Genomic DNA, 24,870 nt, shown 5'->3' with positions numbered 1-24,870 from the left:
AAATTGAGCTCATTGACTTTACAATCTGCTTATGTGCAGGTGTATATGAGGGTTGAGTTTTGGATAGTTAGGGTCAGAGTCTTTTGTGTTCCCCTTGAAGTGACTTTCAGTTTTTTTTTTCGTATTTCTTGGACTGCAACAGGTAGCAAAGCAGGTAAAAATTTTCCCTTTCGGGGCAACCGGAGACCATTAGATTTGGCCAAGGAAGAACCTGTTTAATGGAACACGTTTTCTTATTTGGTGGCCCTCTGCTCCTTGTTATTAGTATTATTTTTATTATTATTATCTCTCAAAGAGTAGGACGAAAAAGAAGAAGAGAGGTAGAGAGGAGTGAGCGAAATAGAGACCTTGACCTTGTCTTTGACTTTGTCAGTCTGCTTGGTTCTTCCTTTTTCCACTGGCGGCTCTTCCTTTTTCTTCTCCTTTTCGCTGTCTGCTCCATTTCTTGCATAATTTATGTTCGTAAATCTAGGCTAGACATTGCACACACACACATGAGGGGTTATAAAGAGAGGGCTAAGGAAAGAGAGGGAGTGAGGGAGAGTCTAAATAGACCGTTATCAAACTGGCTTTTACTCCACATTACGCGCACGTCGTCTCCTTCTTCTGCTCCTTCTCCTTTTACTCCTTCTTTGGCACATTTTCAAACGTTTGCCTTTTGATTAAATTTTATGTTCCCCACCCCCCCACACACACACACTTACACACACTCCTTTTTATAAAAAAGAAAACGAAGCAGGCGAAGAAACGGACGATGGTATAAAACTTACCTACATTTTGTTACTCGAGTTATTCCTGATTGTTGGGGGGTTTTCCCCCCACCCTTAACGTTTTGGAAACGAGTTTTTCCTACACTTGCTTTTCACATCTCCTTTTCTCGCTGTGTGTGTGTGTGTGTGTATTGCCATCAAACAGGTCGCGTTTTCTTTTGCCGTCTTGCTTCTTCTACTTTTACTTATTTTTTTGTTGTGCCTCGCTCTCTTCGCCCCCCCCCACTGTCTTCTTCTCCTTCTTTGGCTTACATATGTGTGTCTGTTTACCTTGGCATACGTCCTTGAAGATTTGTCTTATATTTTGTTGCTGCTTTTGTGTCGTTTCTTGGTCTTTATAGGTTTTTGTGTCGTCACTTTGGCGCTTTTCATCTCGTTTTTGACACTTGCTACTGCTGTGTGTGTGTGTGTTTATCCGGGTTTCCCTAGCTCGTTTTCTTCATTTTCTTGTGCTTATTTTGTTTTATTTTTATTTTTTGCATCTTCTTGGGGGGAAATCCTTTGCTTTTTGCCCTCTTATGTGTTCATTCACTCCTACTTTACGCTTGATTACTCAATTGTGGCCCAAAGAATTCAACAACAAATGTTATAAGATGGTTTTACTTTGCCGGTTCGCCGGCTTTTGGGAAGTACAAGTGCGGTTAGCATAATAATACCATCTGAAACTCGGTTTAAAATTTAAATCTCTTCATATACAGGCAAATAAAAAGGTATTACATTTTAAATTTAGAAACCCTTTTCGGTAAAATAATACTTTTGGGCTCTCTGTAATTTAGATTCTATTTTAAAAGTTCAAATAAAGAATTGTACTGGATCTAATATTATAACCTTAACTTAAGATCTGAAAATTCCCATTCAGTTTTCAATTTTTCGGTAGTTTTTTCTTATCACAACTTATTTGATCTTAAGCTTTTTTTAGAGTTATCTATAATAATTCAACCAAAATTATTAAAGAAATTAAATTTTGTATTTAAAAAGATATTAAAGTGAAATAAAAGTTTTGAAATCTCTGCAAGTTAGTTTCTATTTTGAAAGTTCAAATAAAGAACCCGAACTTAACTTCGAAAAATCCCCATACAATTTTAAATTTAACGGTAATTTTTTCTTATCACAACTTGTTTGAAACAAGCCTTAAACTTTTTCTAGAATGTTCTATGGACTCTTAATGATTCAACAAAAACCCCCATTTTAAAATAAAAATTCAAAAATATTCAATAAAAAAACAAACAGTAAGCATTCCTTTGACGTGTGTTAAATTGAACTTACTTGGTTACATTTTTAGGGAGTATCCTCCTTTTATATGGTAGATCATATTTGTTTGTGTTTTTTAATCATTACTTAATTAGATAAGAAGGTGATATATCATTGGGATCCATACAAAATGGGTTTCTTTTTCTTTGGTATGTTCCAAAATGTTGAGAATTTGCTTACGACATATTTTTGGGGGGATTTGATTTCATATATTAAGAAACGATAACTTAGATAGATTCGATAGATCATATTTGTTTGTGTTTTTTAAATCATTACCTAATTAGATAAGAAATATTATCATTGCGATTCATACAAAATGGGTTTCTTGTTTTTTGGTGTGTTCCAAAATGTTGAGAATTTGAATACGAAATATTTTTTGTGGGATTTGATTTCATATATTAAGAAATGATAAATTAGATAGATTAGATTTATATGGTAGATCATGTTTGTTTGTGTTTTAAATCATTACCTAATTAGACTAAAATATATTACCATTGCGATGGGTTTCTTGTTCTTTGGTATGTTCCAAAATGTTGAGAAATTGCGTACGAGATAGTTTTGGGGGGATTCATATATTAAGAAATGATAAATTAGATATTATATTTTTTTATTTAATATTAATTTTGATGGAGACCAGAAGTATTATATTTCCAACGCCGACGTATGGTTCCTTTTCCTTCCGCCCAGGGAACCTCGTGTAGGCCAACACTCAGCTTCGCTCTCTTTCGGCCCAGAACCACCCGTCTCTTTCCCATCTCTTTTGGCCCCTTTGAAGAACCAGTATCGTTCTGGTCGTCTTGCTGCCGGCGTCTCTTTCGTCGTCTTGGGTTTACTTACTTACTTGGCTGTCTATTATTAACTCGGCTGCTCGGCCTGCTCTTCTTTTATGGCCCGGTCCGACTTGGCCTGGCCATAACCATGACTTGGCCCGTCTTTGGCTTTAGCTTGGAGCTTCGAGCTTTGGCTTTGGCTCTTTGAGGTCAACAAACAGCTGGGAAAACGGCGCGTCAAAGTATGTGTTCCTTGTTTTTTTTTTCTCTCGTATTTTTTTGTGGTTTGCTGCTGAAGTCATGCGTACCGTCTTCCCCCCCAACTGCCCCTTTTCCTCCCGGTTTTCCTACCGGCAATTGGAAACCAGTTTCTTGTCTCACCAGCCAGTCACTCAGCCAAAAATTAAGTTTCTCAGCTCATGTCCGACTTGAGCCGGCATTTTCTCGTTTGTAAGTTTGGTTCGCACGTTTTTATTTTTTTTCCATCTGTTTTTTTTTTTTTTGTATTTTTTTTGCCTTTGTTTCTCACACAAAATGCTTCCGCTCGGCTTGTTAGAGCTCTATTGAAAAATCTTGCACAAGTGGGATATCATATTTTGGTATCGACGACGAAGAACTTGAAAAATGATTTTCGAAAACGGATGTCTGCGTGTTTTTCTTTTTTGGTTTTTGGTTTTTTTTTTTTATAAATATAACTCTTGTGGGCACTGAAAATGATTTGGTGAGCCAAATGGCCCAAGTGGATGATTTTTGCTCCTGCTCTCTCGCCTTAACCCCTCTGCGGCCCTCTGTGCGGCATTTCGCACACGAAATGAATTTCAATTTGTTTTATTTCGATCCGCATGTGCACACATTCAGCTCGGTCCGATACAGATAAAGATATATTTGTTCAGTACATAACCTAATATTTGGGGTACCCACAAGTATACAAGGGTATTTGTATGTACAAAAGAGCATATGCTTATGTATATCTCAATTTCATTCGATTACCCTTTAAGTAAAAAGGTTTTCATCAAAACAAAATTAAACATTTATATTTGTTATATCAATTGACAGAAATTGTTCTTTTAAGTAAAAAATTAAATATAAAAAATAACAGATCTGTTATTATCGTTGTGTTATAGAAATAATTATAACCAAGCATGACCTTCAATTAAAAAATATGTTAAACTTATTTTATAAAACATCTTTAAAATGTTTTAAATATCTGTAAAATATAAGTAAAAACTGTATTAAATATCTATAAAATATGAATACAAAATGTATTAAATATCTATAAAATATGAATACAAAATTTGCATTCAGTTAATAATCATCATATAGAATATTTCAAAATAATCTGTAAAAAGATTCCAACAAAAACGAACCAAATTAGTTTTTTTGATATGGCAACTAAAAAGGTCCAACTTAACTTTGCATTTATTTTAGTGACTTAAGATTTCCTGTCTCTTAATTTGGGTTCTTAACTCCCCTGGCAGTTACAAATTACTGGATTAAATGGCTGTACTTCCCCAAGTGTATTTAAATTTCGGTTTGCCAATACTTTGGCTGATTACATTGTTTTTTTTTCCGTATTATAAACGAATGTGTCTGGGATTGGGACTCCGATTCCGATTCGGATTCGGAATGGAGCTGGGACTGTTGGGCTCGAGTTTGCTGGCCTGCCTGGCTGTTTGATACGGTGACAGTCAAAGAATACAATTAACATAATTTACTTACAAAGACATGCAAACACACACAACAGTTCGCACACACATATATATATATATATATATAGTAAATTTGTACCGAAAAAAAAGCAGAATACCCATCACGACATAGCCATCAGTTTGTAAGTTTAGCAAATTTGGCAAATCGTCTTTGGTCGGGTGCCATTTCAACGGTCTTGGGAGGTGGGGTGATGGCCCCTTTGTAGGTGTCGCTTCTTTTATATATATATACATATACCTCATTGCGAAATCGATTTCGATTATAGGGTTCGCTCGCCACTTTAGATTTTTTTTTTCGTTGGTTCGGTTTGGTTTGATTTCGTTTAGTAGTTGGTTTGTTCCCATGTTTCCTATTTGGTTTTTTTTTTTCCTAGGGTCTCAAATTGCAGCTGTCTTGTGAGAAACTCTGCGAAAACGATAAGCGAATAAGTTGCCAGCAAAAGATATCGGCGGTCTAAAAGAAAAGACCCTCATATCTTTGTTTCCTCTACATATTATATGTTGTATATATGTGTTCACATCATTTATGCATAAATATTTCATTGGCTTGGCTGGTGTTATCGCTTTTGTAAAATCACTCGGAAAAAGTTCCAATCACTTTTATTTTTATTTTACTTTCAAAAAAACACCAGAGGAAGAAAGTTTTTGCCGAAAGAGGGCTTTAAATTGATATGTATGTCTGGGTTTGTTTATGTATTTATGCATGTGCTTTTGCTATAAAAAAATACGAATTTGCATTGCAAAAAGCTAAAAAAAAAGGGGCGGTGGTAGGTGGTTGAGGGGGTGAGATCGGGGTTTGAAGTGGAAGTTTTTTTCTGGCCCTGATAGCGTCCAGTTATTTATTTTTTACATTTTATGCATATCTAAGTTGAGATACAGTGCGCTTGGAAAATATAAAACTAATTTCAAAGTTTTAAAAAAGATTTTCAGTATATTCAACCATATTATAATAAAAAGTTGAAGTTTTTATACATTATAATAGTGGTAATAACACTTGGGTTAATTTTGAAACCAAAAAGTTGTTATATTACCGAAATTTTCAAATGAAAAAAAAAAGATTTTTCATAATAATAAATAATATCATAACAACTTATTATATTCTAAAAGGAGTAATAATATTTGGAATAATTTTCTAAGCAAATTAATGTTACGTTATCTACAATATCATATGTTTATTCCTTGTTTTTGAGCTTTTACTTACACTGTTTTGGGTTTAAAAACTACGTACTGTATGGTCCAGAGCAAATATATTCCTAGATATATATGTATTTTGTAGCTGGGTTCCCCTTACAAAAACATACCTACATAGTTAGGAGACAAATCGCATGTATCCCCCGCTCAACCAAAAAAAGGCCGCACACACTCTGAAAAACTGTCGCTATCACTGCCTTGAAATCTGCATAAATGATGATGATTTTTGCGTGGAGTGCTGAAGCTTCTTCTTTTGGCTTTCGTCATCCCAAGTTTTTTCCCCAAGTTTTGCATACATATGTATGTACATACGATATAGAGATATACAGACGTCCCTTACTGCCCAGGGGAGAACTTGAGTTTGAGTATGAGCTTGGGCTTTGGGTTTTGAAATTGAAATTTTTGGTAATTTCTTTTTTTTTCTGCGTCTGAAGAAGGCAAAGTTTTTGATTTGTGCATAACCAGTCGACCGACGGGATATATATGTTAAATATCTTCCTATATATGTTTGTATTACGTTGTGTGTATGCATAATCTGTATTAAGTTTGCTTTATGAAATTTCTTTGAACTGAGTTGTGGGATTATATACGAATGTGTACATACATATGCATGGTATGTTGTTCTGTTTCTGTTTAGACTGTCCAGGCCAAAGGCATGAAACCATAAAAATGGCAAATTAACCGTGTATTTTCACAGCGAGTGTGTGGTGTGCCAGTGTGTGTTGGGTGTAAGGTTGTGTTTGAGTGTGTGTGTGTAAGGGCTGGCGAAACCTTTGCCCGAGAGAAGCCACAAACAAAACTCTGGCCCGCTGTAGCATATGTACATATAAATATATGTTTTTGCTCTAGGGTGGACCTTAAAATATATAACAAATAAAAAAATTGTACATGTACCTTTTTTAGAGGTTACATAATTTTTAATTTTTATTTTAGGAATCTATATATCTTTTGTTTTAAATTCCTTAAAAATAAGCATTATCACCACAATAAAAAAAATTTTTTTTTACTGCTAGTATTCAGTTGGGTTCTTTAAATTTAAATATGTAACGTGCTAGTGGTACTTTGGCTTACAATTAAAACTTTAAAGCATGTTTGATGATTTCCTTGACAAAATGGTTAGAAATCTTATCTATTTTATAGGGCTTGTAATAAAGATGCTCATGCGTATGAGTTATATATTCTGAAACCAGTTTTTTTTTAGTTTTCCCTGTTTAGTGCCTTCAGTTTTTGAACAATATGATATGATAGGTTATATAGGTTATAATAAAAGAAGAGTTTCTTGGCACCACAATTTTTTATAGTATTTTATAGGCATTACTTTATCAGCTAGCTAGTATTTTCTTAAAGGGCATATATTTTTTCTTAGTAAAGCTATGTTTTTTTTGTGGAATATTTCTCTGAATGGCGGACCACCCTAGGCTGCATATATCCAAGCTGGGAATCGGCACGTTTCGAGGTCCGTCCAAGTCCAATCAAGCAGACTCGCTGAGTGACTGACTGCCAGCGTCGTCGTCGTCGTCGTCATCGTCATCGTCGTGGTCTCCTCCGTCGTCTGAGGCCGCCCCAATGGCATGTTGTGTTCAATAAGGGACCCCCCTTTGGATCCCTACCGCCCAGCAACCCACTGGTGTTCCTTCCCCGGCTTTTTTTTTCCAGAGTTCAGCTGAGCTGAGCTCTCGGCGACGACGACGAATGCCTTCAATCAGCAAAAGCAACGTTGGCGACGACTCGGGGCAGCCAGCAATTTATCCAGCCATGCATATTAAGCCTCACGATTTGTATTTGTATTTTGGCCTCACCGGTATATCCGTATATGCGGGGTACACTGTGTGTGTGTGTGAGTCAGCCAGAAGGTGGAACCTATCTGACATCGCAATCCGAAATCCTCGATCCCATCCCCATCCACCATTCAATCCCCATCCCAGATGGCTGCTGCTTATTGCCCTTTTCCCCTTCCAATGAGTACGAGTACGAGTTCAATTTCAGTTTAGGTCCGCTTCGATTCGATTTTATAAGTTTTCAATTTCAGCTGCAAGCCTTATTTCCCCTCTATCCAAGCCAATAAATATGCCTTTTTCTGACCGACACTTCCTGTTTGGATGGCTGTCTGCTGGTCCTCTCATTATGCTTAAGCTATTGTTTGCAGTTTGCCGATTTGTATCTGGATAATTCTACATTTTGCAATTGGGGTTACGAATTGAGTGTGGGTTCAATGGACATGGGAAAAAGTGTTGATAAATAATTTGGAAATCAAAAAATACCACATGGTCCTATATTACTTTCATATACTAACTTATAGTAAAAAGTATTTCGTATTTCCGATTTTAAATCTGTAAGAAAGATTAAATATATTGAATTTCATTTACCATTACTTAAACTCGTTTCACTGCCAGCTGTTAAGATTGCTTGATCTGTCCTCGATTTTTCGCTTCCTGTCTGCCAATTTTACATCCAACAAAGGTATCCCCAACATATCCCCATCGTTTACTTTGTGGTACACAAATATAAAACCGATATATGTATGCAAGGTTATTTTTGGGGCTGCAGTCGAGAGTTGTTCCGTTATTCCACCTGATTTTTAAGGGTATCCCACACACAACGGGGATACAAAAGTACAAGTGCATATGGTAGCAGCTGCTGGGTGTCCGTTTAACAGCTGCTTAACATGCTTAGTGCTGTCTCTTTCGCATGCCACACAACCCTCTCTTTCACCACCCCTATGGCGGTCTCTTTCCTTTGATTCTCTGGTTAAGGACTGAGTGTGTTTGGTAAGCCAGCGGCAATTGTGCATCTTATTTTAATACACTTTCTAAAGGTTTAGGTATTATAGTAAATAGTAAATTAGAATTCTGGTAAGAATATATTTTACATAATACATAAGTAACTTATAAGGTACTGAAGGATTGACTTACTTTTATGAATGAGAAGGATATATGTACTAGAAATACTGAAATTGTGTTAAGAATAAGATGAAAATCCTATATACTTCATAGGATAATTATGTTTTTAAGATCTAAAAACATGAAACTATTAGAATTATGGACTTTTTTGTAAGTCTGTTGTATAAAATGTTATATTTAGTAGTCAATTATAGAAGCAAGTGTATTCGGTTTTCACTCTCAAGATTCCCTTTGAGCTGGCTCACATGTTATTCAAGCTCGGGGAACCCCTCTTTTGGTCCTTTTCTTGAGGGCCCTACTTCCTGCTCCCCACTTGGCTGCTTTTCCAGCTTTTTCCGTCTGAGACGACGACGACGGCGTCTTATTGTGCCACGTTTTTCTATATTTTCCATCTCCTTGCCTTTTGTTTTTTTCTCTTTTTTCGCGTAGACAGGGCTATAAAAATGCTGCTGCTGCGTCTGTTTGTCTGACGCGTACCTTACGCCCCATCCTATAGAGTCCCCCCCCTTATAGAGCCCCTCCCCAACCATCCTCATCATATATATATATATATATGTATTTTACTGACTCTACTCTCCCACACGTTATTTGTTTTGTGTCTGCCTTTGCGTCTCTCCTTTTCGCTTTGGTATTTTTATTATTATTATTTTTCGCGTAATTCTCTGTTTTGCTCTGCAGTTTCTTTGGAAAAATTCAACTTTTACTTTTTTTTTTGTTTTTTGTGTTTCTTGTTTTTTGTGTTTCTTATTTTTTGTTTTCCTTTATTTGCCTTCTTCATCTTTTCTTCTATGCCCTCGACTGGTTGTGTGTGTGTGTGTTAAGTATTTTTATGATTATTTTTTGTTACTTTGCTCCTTTGTTTTGCTCGTGAAATTTAGCATTTACTTTGCTTTTCCCCCTTTTCGTTCTGAGTCTATCAATTTATGTTTTTTTTTTGTTTATTTTGTTTTTCCTCTCCTTTTTGCTGCCTTGTTCCTCCATTTCAATATCAAAAGTTAAGCACACACATTGGGCGCGAGTGAGATGGAGTGATGTGGGGTTGGGGGGAAAGAAAGAGAGGGCTAGAAGTTCATTCATACATTTTCACGCTTTTTATTACGCGGAGCGTATGTGTGTGTGCGTGTGTGTGTGTTTGTCTGCGAGAGGGGTTAAAACCTAAAATTGCATTTTCCCCCCTTTTCACTCGCATTTGTTTTATTTGATTTTTATGGCGCTTTTCAAGGTTTCCTCTGCTTTTCTTTTTATGATTGAAGGTCGTCTAGTGACTTGATTTTTCCTCTTTTAGCTTTGTCTTATCTTTCCTGAAAGATACTCTACTTCTACTGCTGGGTTTTACTATGAAATTTAGGAAACTTTTTGGAATATCCCATTAAATATAAATGTTCCAAAAAAGTGTGTTCCAGATCTGTAGTTTCATATTACCGAGATTACCCAATTATACTTCGTTTTAAATAATATTTTTAATAAATTTATTTATTTTAAATTTCATACTGTTTTTAACATTACCTGAACCCAATTTTAAAGATAATACATTACAATATTTCTTAACATTAACAAATGAGTTACCCACTAAAAATATTCGATTTATATGTTATATTACAGATCACCAAAAACGAAAAGAAAAATTCCCTTGATCAATAACTCATTTATAAGTTATATGAGTTAATGAGAGATATTTATAAATATATAATTTATTTATGAAGGGAATTTTTCTTTTCGTTTTTGGTGACCTGTATATCACATATAAATCGAATATATTTAGTGGGTAAACTCGATCGGAGATGGTCTATTATAATTTTAATAATAATTTCTCAGTTTTCTTTAAAAAACATTTTTAAAAATGGGGACTAATTACAAAAGATGAAACAAATACTATGTAATATTGGTTATATAATGTGTACATAGGTCTTATTTTTTACCTTTGTTAATTGGCTATGAAAATACCTTTTGCACGCGCACACACACCATTGAGTGAAAACCAAAAGTCGCGTCGCATGCAAAACTCATTAATATGCGTTGCTTATTGTTGTTGTTGTGTGCCGGTTTTATAACTTTGGCGTACACCTTACCCAAGTCGGGCAACAACAATATAATGGAGCCATAATAAGAGCCCAGCGAATCGTCGAAAAAAGTTCAATAAACTTTTGCAGCTAGCGAATATTTGATTTTGTTGCTTTTTCTTTTCTTTAAAAGTATATATACATATATTTTTTTTGGTCTTCCGTCTCTTTTGAACACCTTTGGATTGGTACGTGTATCTCAATCAGCAATTTTGTAATTTACTTGCTTACCAATTTGCTTTTACCCCATCTGCTGGATTTTCTCTGAATGAAGTTCTTCGCAATCAAAGTAAAAAAAGTGAACTCAATTCTAGTTGAGTTTGTATTTTAATGAGACTAAGCGATTTCTCAAAAAGACAACTGAGACTCTTAAAATATAGTTTAGAAATCGTTTTAGTATATATATTTTATTTTAATCGTGGTATATTTTTTCAACAACAATTTTCTATAATTGCTTGTACTCAATAGTTCATAGTGTTGTAAATAAATACTTATGTATCTTTGTATCTTTGTATCTATCGCTAACTGGGCAATTAGTTGGTGTTGTTAACGTTGCGATGGTTCGACTCCATTTTGTTTTCTTATTGATGATCAAGCAAAACTCAACCATCGGAGCAACTGGTTTGGTTCCGCTTTCGAAAAGTTTCCCCTTCCTTGACTTCTTCATCGTCTGAAATTCCCCCTCGATTCACCTCTTTTTTCAAGGGGGTATTCTCAAAAATATTATTAATTTCTCAATTTTGCTAATTCACCTGCTACTATATATAAATTTAAAATTTTTGCCAACTTAATTATGCATTTTAACTAATTTGCAAATTTTCTCTTTTCTTCTGTCTCGTTACAGGTAAATATTGAACGGTGTAGAAATTGGCAATTCGATACCACGACTCTCAATCAGAAATTACTTGTTAGTGAGTGCCCACTGTTTTTTTTTAATCTTTCAGCTGTGTTTAAATTAAAATGCCAAAAGAGTAATCAGTGGGGGTCCTAAGATTAGAAATTGATTTGTGGTTCACTGAATTTATTATGTGTTTATTTTTGATGGAAAAGAAAACAAGAAAGGGTTAACCATGGGTTAAGAAAATTAACAAGGGGGAGTTTTGGTTTTATTGCTACTTTCATAAATAAATTTAATGACTGGGTGTTTAAAACAAAATATTATTTAAGACATAAAACATCCTTTAAAAAGATTTCAAAGTGAATAAAAAAATGCTATTGTCCCTACGACATGTACTTAAATTTCGACTAATAAGTGGATTTATTTTAGAAGTCATGATAACCTAGAAAAAAAAGATCTAAAGATAGAAATAATTTTTTAAAAATTTTAAACTAAAAAGGAGGTTGTCACGACTTTTTAAATAAATTTATTATATCCCCATAAGTTGATAAGACAATATATACAATATTTCTGTAAACATTTTGAATATTTTTTTTTTCAAGAACCAAACTTTTTAAACCAATTTTCAAATACCTGATTATTTAAGAACCATAATTCTGTCTTTAATGACTTTATCTTTTACATTGTTGTGGGCAGCGAAGACTTCATTGGAAGCGTGTTAAAATCTGAATCCATGGATGAGATTTCTCTATGTAGCACCACCATCTGTGAGATTATGTAGATTTTCATGCCGCACGTCAGTGGCTCATTTGCATGCAATTATTTTGCTTCTCTCCGTTGGAAAGAAAAACTTCAACCCTCGTGGGCGGTGGGCGGATATCATCGGGAATATCGGGGATATAGACAAATTGTGACATGTACTTCAGTTTCAGTTACAATATTGATGCCTTTTCGCCTTGTAATTTCTCATTCATCTTCAATGGGCATTTAATCAAGCTGTGAATTCGACCCACCCAAACTTCAATGACAAATGCATGCGACCATAAAGAAAATGTAGAAAAGAAATAATCAAGTCTAAGATAAGGATGATAAAAAAAATAAAAAAAATGGTAAATGAAATGAAATTACTGAACAGCAAAATGGGATGTGGAAAGGGCTGTGTTGGGAGTCCAGGGAGAAAAAATGCAAATGGTGAAATTTTAAACCCTTGAATGGGCCCGCCATTGTCTTTGATAGTCGGCGGGAAACCCGGGAAAGCGGTCCATGGGGTGTGGAAAAAAAAATACTATAGGATGGTATGGGATGGGGGTAGCATCCTGGGTTGCCCATTTGCCAACTGGGCTGTAAGTAAGCGCATTTTTCCCGATTTTTTTTTGTCAGCCTCTGCTGTTGTTGCCCTTCCTTCCGCTCATTTGTCTCTGCATGAAAATGCCCGCGATTTTCTCCTTTCTATGTGTATGTGTAATCTCTTTTTTTTTTTTGGTTGTGCTTTTAATTGTATTTAGTTACATTAGTAATTATCGATTTTTCCACAGCTTGGGTTTGTAGCTAGGATCATTGGTTGGGTACTGTACTTGATGTCGAATGACAGGAAGGGCTTAGGCACTCCTAGATTGTTTGAGGAATATAAGGGGGTAAATGGAATACCTTTCAAAAAGGTTCCTTTTTTTGGTGGAAAAAATGTAGAACTAGATAAATATGAACAGGAAATTATGTATAAATGCAAAGGTTGTTTAATGGAATAATAGCCAGCTAAATGATGATTACTATTTAACAAACCAAAAATGTTAATAACAAATAATAATACTCCCATTCATTAATTGTCATTTTAAATATTTAAATAGTAAATAAAAATACTTTTCATGTATATTTTTATTATCTTGTTATTAAATACTTAGCGGTCATTTAAATAAACCTTGAAAAATATACAGCTTTAGAATTTAGGACTTAGAATGTGCAAGATATATATTTCTCTATATATTTAAATTAAGTTCTTAAGTTTCTTACACAAAATTGTAATGAGAATTAAATGTAGGAAACGTTACAATGCACACAAAATATTATTTAATGTAATAAAATCAATTTATTTCAATTTAATGATTATATGTAAATGTAGATAACGTTTCAATTCATACATAATATTATTTGATGTAATAATTTCATTTATATTTGCATAAGAGTGTTTTTTAGTGCTAGTTAATTCAAGACATACATCCGTATTCAACTTAAAAGAATGTGAAATTACTCCTTTGTGAACTTCTCAATGGGAAAAGGGGGACATCTTAATATCCTGCTATTAATTAACGACCAGAAAGTGTCTTCTCCTTTGCATTCATGGCCGCATCGATGCCCCTTCGAACGTGCTCCATTTATGGTTTAGACAGATTTGGCTTCTTTGATCAAGGTTTTTGCATTTCACCCCCATCCACCCAACCAACCACCTTACCTTCCTGTGCGATTCTTGTTCACTAACCATTTGAAGCACTGTTTTTTTGTGTGTGTTTTTTTGCAGTTCACGTGCTTGTTACTCTGGTTGTCAGCCGGTCTCGCTTTTCAATTATGAGCCACTGGTCCTGGTCTCCAGTTTTTTCTTACTCCAGGGAGCTGCTGAGCTCAAGCGAACCGAACTCAACTAGCCATTGTGCCATTTAAGCTATATATCACTCATACGCAGCATTGGCGCTTTATTTTCATGCACTAATTGCGTTAGAATTTCAATAGGAATAGCAGAGATATAGCCAAGCAAAACTTCCCTTTTTCTCGGAGCTCTCTCTCTTTGATTTGACTTTAGCACATGAAGAGTTTTTAATTGGAATTTGCAGTGGGAGATTATCAAAACCAGGCGATGGGGCAGTGATTTTTCTTTGCTCTTCTCCTTTGATTTTTTTTCAGGATTTCGATTTTTTTTTGTTTTTGGGGGGTATAGCAACTCTTGGATACATACATACATATATATACCTGCCCAATGCCAATTTTTTCTTCAACTTGCTTGCCAAGACTTCTTTGCCACGCAGCCTTTTTTCCAGGGTTTTTCATGGGTATGTGTATGGGTGTGTATTGCTTTACATAAGACCCGGACAGTCCGGAGAAGTCCGAGGTCCGTAGTCCGTAGTCCAAAGTCCGGGTGTGCCCTCACGGCCATTAGAGAGCTCTGTGCTCTGTCGTTGTCGTAATTAAAAACAAGGAAAATTCTGCACACAGAGAGAAAAAAATGGGGCCAAGGAGGTGGCCAGCGGATTGGTCTTTGGGATTGGGATTGGGTCTGGGTCTGGGTCGTCTTCGGTTTCTTGGCTCACCTTCCAACCCTTTTTTTCCGCAATTTATTTAAATTTTCTGTGCCCGAACTCTCTTTGCGCTCCTTCTTAATTTCTTCAGCCCTTTTCTTTTGTACTTGTTGTTTTTAATAAAGTGCGCTGAAGAGAAAGCAAAAAAAAAGTAGAAGAAAAGGTTCAAGAAAAAAGTTGCGTAAATTTTGTTATGTACTTTTTTTCTTTTTAAATAAATAAATATAGGGGGGGTAGAGGTTCGAGTCTTCTTGGCGTTGATGAGCAGAGCGACCACAGCCGCCTGGACCCAACCCCCCCTCATATATAGCCGAGCAATCATGCATCCTTTCCTTTCCGCTGCACCCCATCCTCTTGGCCTGTAGTTCCGTTTCCGGCGCCTGCCATTTGCATCTACAGCTCGCAAAAAAAAAGAAGAAAAAATTCTTTCATTTATTCGAAGGATTCTTTATCTCCTCCAGTACCACCACCACCAAACCAACCCATCTCTTTGTGATTTCTTTTTTTTCTGCTGTCGAAGAAGAAAAGATTTTTTCGTCTTTTTAAAAAAAAAAACACACAAACTGGACGACGACGACGTCGACGGGTTGGGCAGCATTTCTTTGCGGCTTGAGCGAACCGAAAGAACGGGTACACAAATTTCAACCTACTCAATTTTTGCCTTAATTTCTTTTCTGTTTCGCCAGGAGACCTCGGGCCACCGGAGCCGCCCCCCATACCCGAACCCACACCCATCCATCCGCCATCCACCATCCACCATCCTCCCAAATCCTCCCCAGCTTCAACCTACCTACCTACCTCACTCCAACCTCTTTGCAAAAGGCGGTAATAAGAATTTTTTCTTCGCTGCCGGAGTGTGCGTGAGCCGTAGTGTTTTTTCCGTATTTTTAATTTAAAATGCGAGGCATGGAAAAAAAATATATATATGTATGTATAAAAATGGTAGGATGGGTAAGGAAGTGCAGGGGAGGGGCTTTTGCGCACTGCTTAAAAGAAAAACTTCTGAAGTAAATATTTGTCTGTCCAATTGCTGCGGCGACTGCCAACTGCAGCGGATTTGGTTTGGAAAGTGAGGGGGGGTAGTAGGGGGTTTGGAAATGAGGGTGGCAGTGGGTGATATAGGGTTTTGGGTTTTTGGGTGTGTGGGCGTTGTCGTTGGCGATGGCGAAAGTGTTGTTCTTGTTGTTGGACGGGTTGGGCAACGGACACTGCTGCTGCTGTGGACACTGGTGACCAACCATGCCAAGACAAGCGACGCCGTAATGACTGTCACAGCGCTCCATGGACAAACACGAGACACCACCTCCATTTCCATCTCAACCCCCCCAACCAACATCCCAAAACGTAGAAAAAAAAATAGAAATGGAAACAAATTTCCATCACCTAAGCTCTGTTATGTATTCCCCCGGGCGACCGTCTCTCTGTCGGAATGGGCGCGGCACTTTGGAACTCTTTCAACTATCCGATATAGGCTATTTTTCAATCAAATCACCGCATTCCATATTCAATGTGTGTAAATTGCCCAGAGAAACGCACACACACAGACTCTGTTCAGCCTTGGGAATAAAAAAGCTGAGGTGATGCATACGATTATATCCTTGAAACACGCGGCAAAAAAATACTACCCATATCATATGAGCTGTATAAAACCCAAATTTGAATTGGTTATGGAACAAAGGTTTTTAAAAGAGCTGTTATAAGAATTACTTTAAAACATGACTACTTCAGTCGCATAAAGATTATATTCGGTAATGATGATTTACTATGATATAATAATATCAGTTAAAATAAGATTTTTAGAAGGGTCGAGTTGGAATTCTTCTTATTATGGCTTACAAAATAACTAGCAACAGGAAACAGTTTGAAACAGGTAGCAAAATTTGTAAAATATAAGGACCACGGAAAGCTAAACCCCAATGTGTACCTCAACATTTTAAATTCCACATCTAAACTATTTTCTTCCCATTCTGATTTTTTTTGGCTTAGTTTTTCGTTGGGATATTATAGTCGATTCTTCTCCAAAAATAATTTTACCAGCATTAGGAAAAATTTTAAAAATAAAGTCATTTAATACTTGGACTTTAAAAATTTAGAATAGGGATAAACATTGCAGTTATAGTAATAAATTCTAGAACCAAAAATGTTGAACTGATTAAAAAATATGCCAAACCAATGGAAAAATAAATACATACATATTACAAGGTTTTAAACACCAATTTTGATATGTTACAAAATAATTTGATGCTCTAAGAAGTTAGTATTAATACTTTATAATTATCAACAATGTAATGAAATCACTAAAAAGCTTTTATACACTTGCAAATTTAATAATAAAATCGGTTTATTTATTGTTTTTGGGCCAAGGACATAAGAACAGTCGATTTGTAAATGGAAACTATACAGAAAATGTTCCCAACCATAGTGTTGAACTTATGACTAATTGCGTTTTCCCCTACTTTTTCTTACAGGGCCTCTTGCGCACCGCCGAGCAGCTAAAGATCAAAGGTCTCTGCGAAACCGCCGAGAATGCGGATGACCTGAACGACGCGGCCACAGCAACGATCACAGTTTCTGAGAACATTCAGCAGGCGGTCGTTGGTAATATCGTAAACGCCACCATAGTTCCGGGAGCTCCATCGCCCTCCTTGGAACAGCAGCAGCAGCAGCAACACCACCAGCAACAGCAGGCACAGGAGCAGCATCAGCAGCAGCAACAGCAGCAGCAGGTGCATGCCCAGCAGCAACAGCAGCAGCAGCAACAAATCCACGCTGCCCTGCTGACGCAACACGGAGTGGCCAGCGGAAGTGTATCCCTGTCCGGGCAATTGCTTAGCTCCTCGGCCAGCGGCAGCAGCGGAAGTTCAGCCGGCGGACAGCAGGCTCCACAGACGCCAACATCCGGTTTGCAGCCCACGCCGCGCAAGTCTCGACTAAAGCGCTCCAAATCTCCGGATCTGCCACCGGGCGGAGGAGGAGCAGGAAGCTCTGGTGGTGGCTCAAGTAGCAGCTCATCGCAGCAGCAGCAACCGCAGCCGGCGCACCACCACCAGCACCACCCGCAGACCATCCTGATCCAGGGCCAGAATCCCAACTCTATTGTGAGCCTTCAGCAGACGGCCGACGGCAATTATATACCAGTGTCGGCAACTGGCGACGATTCCGACGTCGAGGATCACGACCACGATCACGAGCACGAACACGGCCACGGAGGACATCAGCACGGAGGACACGGTCACGGCCACGATCACGAGCACGATCACGATCACGAGCACAGTCACGACCACGACCACGAGAGTAAGCCGAATAAGATCTGCAAGACCGAGCAGTCGGTGGCCTCGCCGGCGTCCAATTCATCCAGCGGCTCGAACAATGCAGCGGGCGTGAGCGGCGTGACCTCCACCGGCCAAGCCATCGTCACACAAATTGTAGTAGCGCGCGACGGAAAAGATACAAAAAATATGACTAGTTTAGGCATGGGCATGGTAAGTTGGTTAGCTAGTTTGTTTTTGGTTTAAAGTTAGCACTCTCAGCTTTCTCTCAGTTAGCCAAGAGATCGATTGATTGAAGATCGTATCTCCACGGGTATAATGAACATGATTTTTGCTAACCTGACATTCCTATCTCTCTCTCCCAACCCCCAATAAAACCTGGATTGCCTGCAGAACGGCGGCCTGTTGGGCGTGCCCATGGGATTCCTGGACTTCACACCCGAGCCACCAGCACCATCTGCCACCCCAGTCACCGTTACGGAGCACGTCGATCTGTCCTGCAACCCCAGCACGGACACGCGCGATCTATCAAGTGAGTTATTATCGGTAGTGTAGCCAGCGGGTATACGCGGTACATATACCTTTAAAGCCCCTAAACTAACATGGTTTTATATTTTTTATTTTCCCCGAAACAGATCCCACCGAACCGCTCGATATAGACAATCATCTGGCTCAGCAGATCCATCGGCTCGATCAGTCCCCCATGCACTCGATATCGCATCACCATACCGGCGATGAGAGCAACTCGAATCTGGTGCAGCACATCAAAAGCGAGGTGATCGAGGCAAAGCACCTGGCGGCTGCCCAGCAGCATGCACTTAGCCAGCAGCAACATGCCCATCACCAGGCCCACCAGCAACAGCAGCAGCAGCAGCAACACCAACAGCATCAGCAGCAACAGCAGCAGCAACAACAGCAGCAACATCAACATCTCCATGCACAGCAGCTGTTGGCCCAGAGTCAGTTGCAGCAGCAACAGCAGCAGCAACACCACCAGCAGCAACAACAGGCAGCCGCAGCAGCAGCAGCTGGTGTGCATGGCCAGCATGGGGGACATGTGACGCATGCCGATATCGGCGGTGCCACAGTCATGGAGATTGATCCGAGTCAGATTAAACACGAGCCGGGCATGATAATAACGCCAGAGATTGTCAACATGATGTCCTCGGGGCATATGGGTGAGTTGTGGGCCAGAAAATTGGGATTATCAGGGAGTACTTAAGTTTTAAAACAAAGAATATTCGATTTGCTTTATGTAACTTGATTTCTTTATTCGTACTTAGTACGACGCATATGTCGTATAAGAAATGGATTGATTCTATCCTTTTATTTTTTCAAAGACCCTTAGTGGCATTGTATAACTTTGGATCAGTCTAAATTTATCAATCTCCTATTCATCATATTAAACATACTGAGTAAAACATATTAATCGAATTGTTAATGTTTTTCGAAACCTAGAATCCTGTGACAATATAAAATGAAAGTAGGTTATAAATTATAAAAACTCCTCTATGCTTAAAACCTATCTTTAGTTTACTATTAGAATGAGAAAATGAACCTAGCTAAATCTGAATCCTTTATACTAGTTTAGGGTTCCATTAATATATCTATATAAATTAACTATGACTCTGTAACTTCATAAACCTTTATAAAAACTTGCACCCCATAGTTTTATTATAATTATATTGATTAATTAAAGGAAGATATACTTATAACCCATTTCTTGCCCATTTGCAGACATGTACAACTCGGACACGAGCGAGGATTCGATGATGATCGCCAATGGCTCGCCGCACGATCAGAAGGAGCCGCACTATACGAATTTGGATCAGCAGCACGGTATGGGTGGCAGCGTTTGCGGCCCGGGGCCGGGAGGTGCTGGTGGTGGTGGGGGCATGAGTGGTGGGGCTGGCTCTGGCTCTGGCGAGAAAGGTCAGTTTAATGGTCCCAAAGCTTGGACACAAGATGATATGAATTCAGCTTTAGATGCATTAAAGAACCAAAACATGAGCCTGACGAAAGCGTCCGCCATTTATGGCATCCCATCGACCACCCTGTGGCAACGTGCTCATCGTTTGGGCATCGAAACGCCCAAGAAGGAGGGCGGCACCAAGTCGTGGAACGAGGATGCCCTGCAGAATGCCTTGGAGGCGCTACGTTCGGGTCAGATATCCGCGAACAAAGCATCAAAGGCCTTCGGCATCCCCTCCTCGACGCTCTACAAGATTGCCCGGCGCGAGGGCATCCGCCTTGCGGCGCCGTTCAATGCCGCCCCAACCACATGGACGCCCGAGGATCTGGAGCGTGCCTTGGAGGCGATACGGGCGGGTAATACTTCGGTGCAGAAGGCCAGCGCTGAGTTTGGCATACCCACAGGTGAGTTGTCTGAGAATCCAGTTGGAGATCGAGTTTTGGTGCTTTGACTTCGATTCTCGAAAGATGGTTAGGAGAAAATTGGGGGAAAAGCTAATACATAATAATAGGAAAAAGCAGAAGTTCCAAAGGGCCCAATTTATATTTCGTTCATGAATAACCTTTCTTTCTCAAACATCTCTTAATACTTGGTACTCGGAAAATACTTTTATAAATACCCTACATAATTAATTAATAGTGCTTCTTTTACATCATCTATTCTTTCTGAAATAAATGGAATGACCATCAATCCTTTTATAACTAAAATTCAATCTCACAAAATATTTTTAGATTCCGAGCGCCGGATATTTGAATGAATTGATAAATAAAATATTGTTATTTTCGTATGATCTATTTATTCAGAAATAAATTTAAAGACCCTTAATCCTTTTATACCTAAAATTCCTTGAAGGTACCCGGTATTGGAAAAATACATTAATAAATATCGTACATAATGGACAACTAGGGTTTTCTTCTTTTTGATATTTTCCTTCTGAAATAAATCTACAAACCCTTGAACCTTTTATACCCGAAAAGCAATCTCATAAAATATTTTGAAATTTCCTTCAAATACTTGGTACTTGAAAAACTTCATAACAAATATTTTATAGGATAAAGAACTATTGTTACTTTTATATGATCTGTTTGTTCAGAAACAAATTTAAAGACGCTCAACCCCTTTGTACCTGAAAAATAATCTTCAAAAAGTACTTTCGAACTTCCCCTAGCCACTTTAGCTTCTGAAAAAAGTGCTCTTGTCTTCGTCCCGTTCCCTTTTCCCTCTTTCCCCTTTCTGATCTGATTTTGCTGTGACTAATCCCACTCTTCCACTCCATCAAACGCCTCAAAGGAACACTTTACGGACGCTGCAAACGGGAGGGCATTGAGCTGTCGCGTTCGAATCCAACGCCCTGGTCCGAGGATGCCATGAACGAGGCCCTGAACTCAGTGCGGTGAGTGTGTGCGACGAACTAGTGGCGTCAATTAAGTCGCTAATCACCATTTCCGACGTATATCCCCCACAGCGTTGGCCAAATGTCCATCAACCAGGCGGCCATTCACTATAACCTGCCCTACAGCTCGCTCTACGGCCGCTTCAAGCGGGGCAAATACGACGTGGTGGCCAACACGAGTGGCGTGGCGCTGCTCAACACCTCGGGCAACACCACTGGCAGCATTGAGATTATCGAGCACAGTCAGGAGAATTCGGTACGTAGCCACGTGTCGGTTGAGAAGCTAAAAGCCGGCTTTAAACCAGTCCACCAACTCAGAACTTTAAGTCTCCAAAAGGCACTAAGATTTAAACTGAGCCTAAATCCAGTTTATCTTGCTTAAATTATATGATTTTAAGTTTTTTTTGGAGGTAACTAAAAATGTATATATTCGGAAACCTATTTTTTGTTAAATAATTGTCAAAGATTTTATTCATATTTAATATTTTTTTAATTTTATAAACGGAACCACTACACATATAACCGAACACCTAGGTCAATGATATGTTTATGCTAATATCTGCAATTTTTTTTTGTTAAGTAGTACACGAAAAAAATATTTAAAGACAGCTTTTATTCAAATGTGGTTCTCAACAAAATAAATAAATTGTTGCATAGTAAAAATATATTATTTTATAAATTAAAAGATTATTTCCGTTTGAATATTCCACAAATACTGTTTTAAGGTTTAAAGATGATTTAAAATTTATAATCAATTTAAATTCATCAGTTATGTACGATAAATTAATTAATAACTTATTTAATCTCCTTCATTTGGGTTGTTTATAAAACCTCAGAGCGAAAGGATGCTAATGCAATTAACCACTGCGCCATCGAGTTTATATTCCCCACCCAAACACTTCATTTTCAATCCCCCACGCAAACATTACACAAATGCCAGCTTTGACTAACCGAGATAATCAATTTATTTATGCAAAGTTGCATATGTTACAGCAACAGTTCCCGTACAGCCCGTCGCCGCATCCGCCAACGCCGCAGCACCACAGCACGCCGCAGCATCACAGTACGCCGCAGCAGGGGCCGCCGACGCCCCAGCACATGCAGCAGCACGTAGTACACATGCAACAGCAACAGCAACAGCAGCAGCAGCAGTCGCCCCATCCGGGCCACCATCCGCAGCACATGCAGCAGGATGTGGTCACATCGAGCAGTCAGGTGGTGCACAGCCAGCAGCAGCAGCAGCAACAGCAGCAGCTTCAGCAGATCTATCAGCACCACGGGACGCCGGAGCGTAGTTGAGAATCACTGCATGCTGCGGCAATAATGGGCAGCACCGGCGGAGGTGGAGGAACAGGAGGTGGTGGAGCAGGAGTAGGAGTAGGAGTTGGAGGAGGAGGAGGAGCCAGCTCTAGTGGCAGCACGGCGGCCAGTAGCACACCCTTTGCCAGCATATCGGCGCTGGTCAGCGGACCGTCTAGTGCCCCACCACCACCGCCGGTGGCGGCCAGTGGCTCGTCGGCGTCAGTCAGCGGCGGCACCAGCAAGCGCAAGAAAGCCAACAAGCAAAAGCGTTGAGAGCAGGAGGAGCAGGATCAGCCACAACATGGCTTGGAAACAATCGCCGGAGTGGCCAGGCCCGAGGACATCAAGTTTAGATTTAATTGCAAGCACTGGAAGCGCAAGCTGCGGCAGTTTCATTTGCTATTGTCCAAACAGCAGTAGTCAGTCAGTCAGTTAGAAAGATATACCACATTTATAAATGACCCGCAGACAAAAAATTCCCAAGGGTGTAGGACAAAGCAATCACAAAAAAAAAAAAAAAACGTAAAAACAAAAAAGAAAAAACCCTTTTGAACTAGATGGACATTAATTACACAACCGAGATGTGTATAAAATGTAAATATATAACGAAATATGCTTTATCTACATTATACGGAACATAGTTATATTAGGTATTAGGTTTGCAAAAGTCCTTTGTTCTAGCCAAGTAAGTTGAAGCAGAGAGAGTAGAAGATAAACAACACATACTTAGATCGTAAGAGAAAAATGAATTTTAGATTTGCCTAGACTCGAAAGATAAATGGATTCGTTTTGGGCTCGCGGTTTTAAGAGCACTTTGTTATCAATGGACATGGACACGCGTATATATTTTATTGGACTCGTGACCATTTCTGAGAACCTTGAACTAATAGGAACTAATAGTGCCCCCCTTCTGCGTTTTTGTTATAATTTTCGCTTAGTGTGAGACTGAAAGTGCGCCTAAAACTGTAGAAATCCAAGCCCAGAACTATAGTGAACACACGCATACAACACACAACCCATACATGAATCAAATGCTTTATAAACATATATTGTTTGAACGGAGAGAACGAAGGGGAGAATACCTTAATGTAGAATTAAACCAAATTATCAAGGTCCTAGAAATTAAACTCATTAGCTTGTAATGACAACAGCAAACAAAACAGATCAGATAAGATGGAAAAAACCAGAGTTATTTGAATTTAACTGGAGGCGCCCTGAATCAACCAATATTAATTTGATTTCAACTGAATTAAGAGTATAGCCAATACATTGTAATACATAGTAATGAAGTAATTGCAAGGAAACAACACATGGAATGTATTTTTGATAGAACCAGAAAGAGAAAAACAGAAGCAGCCGAAATTACCGAATCAAACTGCAAATGTTGTTAATGTTAAGCTCTAAATCTAAATAATGTCCTTTCGAAATCGCATTCAAAACAAAGATTTATAGCAAGCTTGTAAGAGAAATCAACCAATAAATACACACGTATATATATGGATACAAAAAACACCTCTAAGTGAACTGTAAAACGTCTTAGTATAGTAATAATAAACCTTTCCTTCTTTAAAGAACCCCTTATTCAAGCGACTTTGGTTGCACCCCTCACCCCACAAAAGGAAGTAGACCTAATTGTATCTGTAACGAAAATCGGAAATAAAATCTACAAGGAGAAACAAATTATATTAAAATTTGGAATTATAAATTTAAAAATGTATAATAGCTTCCACTAGCGTATCTAAATATTTAGGAATCGAAGAAACGGATACTGTAAACACCCATCTGAAGTAACTTCAACAATTTTTGGTTTCATTCTAATTATACGTGTGCGGAGAACACCTGGAAATCTTTGTAAATACATTTGAATAGTTTCTTTAGTTGTTAGTTGACTTAGGGGAACAGGTATCTGAAAATTACAAAAATCAAATGTTGCAAATTAATTTATTTTAGCGTTATAGACCCGTAGAACTGAATGCAATATGCTTACCTTAAACTCAACATAATTTAATTCTATTCCTATTATCTTTAGTTGGATTCATTTTAATGTTTTATAGCAAAACTGTATATCATTGTAAATTAATAAAAGCATACGAAGTAGCATCTACAAGAGTTAAATCAACAATAAAACAAAAAATATCATTATAACCTTGTTAAAATTGTC

The 24,870-nt window shown here is 38.2% G+C and overlaps 1 protein-coding gene across 4 annotated transcripts in view; it reads left to right on the top strand.

Moving 5' to 3' along the window:
* LOC119552007 (broad-complex core protein isoforms 1/2/3/4/5) overlaps positions 1-24,423 on the top strand; it is a 60,185-nt gene extending 35,762 nt beyond the window's left edge. For 2 of the 4 annotated variants that reach the window (XM_037861736.1, XM_037861735.1), the window contains exons 4-10: positions 17,242-18,255; positions 18,436-18,574; positions 18,678-19,220; positions 19,780-20,418; positions 21,305-21,407; positions 21,480-21,663; positions 22,386-24,423. In XM_037861736.1, the coding sequence (XP_037717664.1) occupies positions 17,242-18,255; positions 18,436-18,574; positions 18,678-19,220; positions 19,780-20,418; positions 21,305-21,407; positions 21,480-21,663; positions 22,386-22,706 (2,943 nt within the window). In that variant the 3' untranslated portion in view covers positions 22,707-24,423. The remainder of the gene's footprint in view (positions 1-17,241; positions 18,256-18,435; positions 18,575-18,677; positions 19,221-19,779; positions 20,419-21,304; positions 21,408-21,479; positions 21,664-22,385) is intronic. The other 2 variants (XM_037861738.1, XM_037861737.1) reach the window with 2 other exon arrangements.
* Positions 24,424-24,870: the final 447 nt, after the last annotated feature.

The sequence above is a fragment of the Drosophila subpulchrella genome, chromosome 2R, assembly GCF_014743375.2.
Source record: "Drosophila subpulchrella strain 33 F10 #4 breed RU33 chromosome 2R, RU_Dsub_v1.1 Primary Assembly, whole genome shotgun sequence".
In the NCBI taxonomy this organism is placed as follows: domain Eukaryota; kingdom Metazoa; phylum Arthropoda; class Insecta; order Diptera; family Drosophilidae; genus Drosophila; species Drosophila subpulchrella.
Note: the sequence above shows the minus strand (reverse complement) of the source record. Positions and strands in the feature narration are given on the sequence as shown.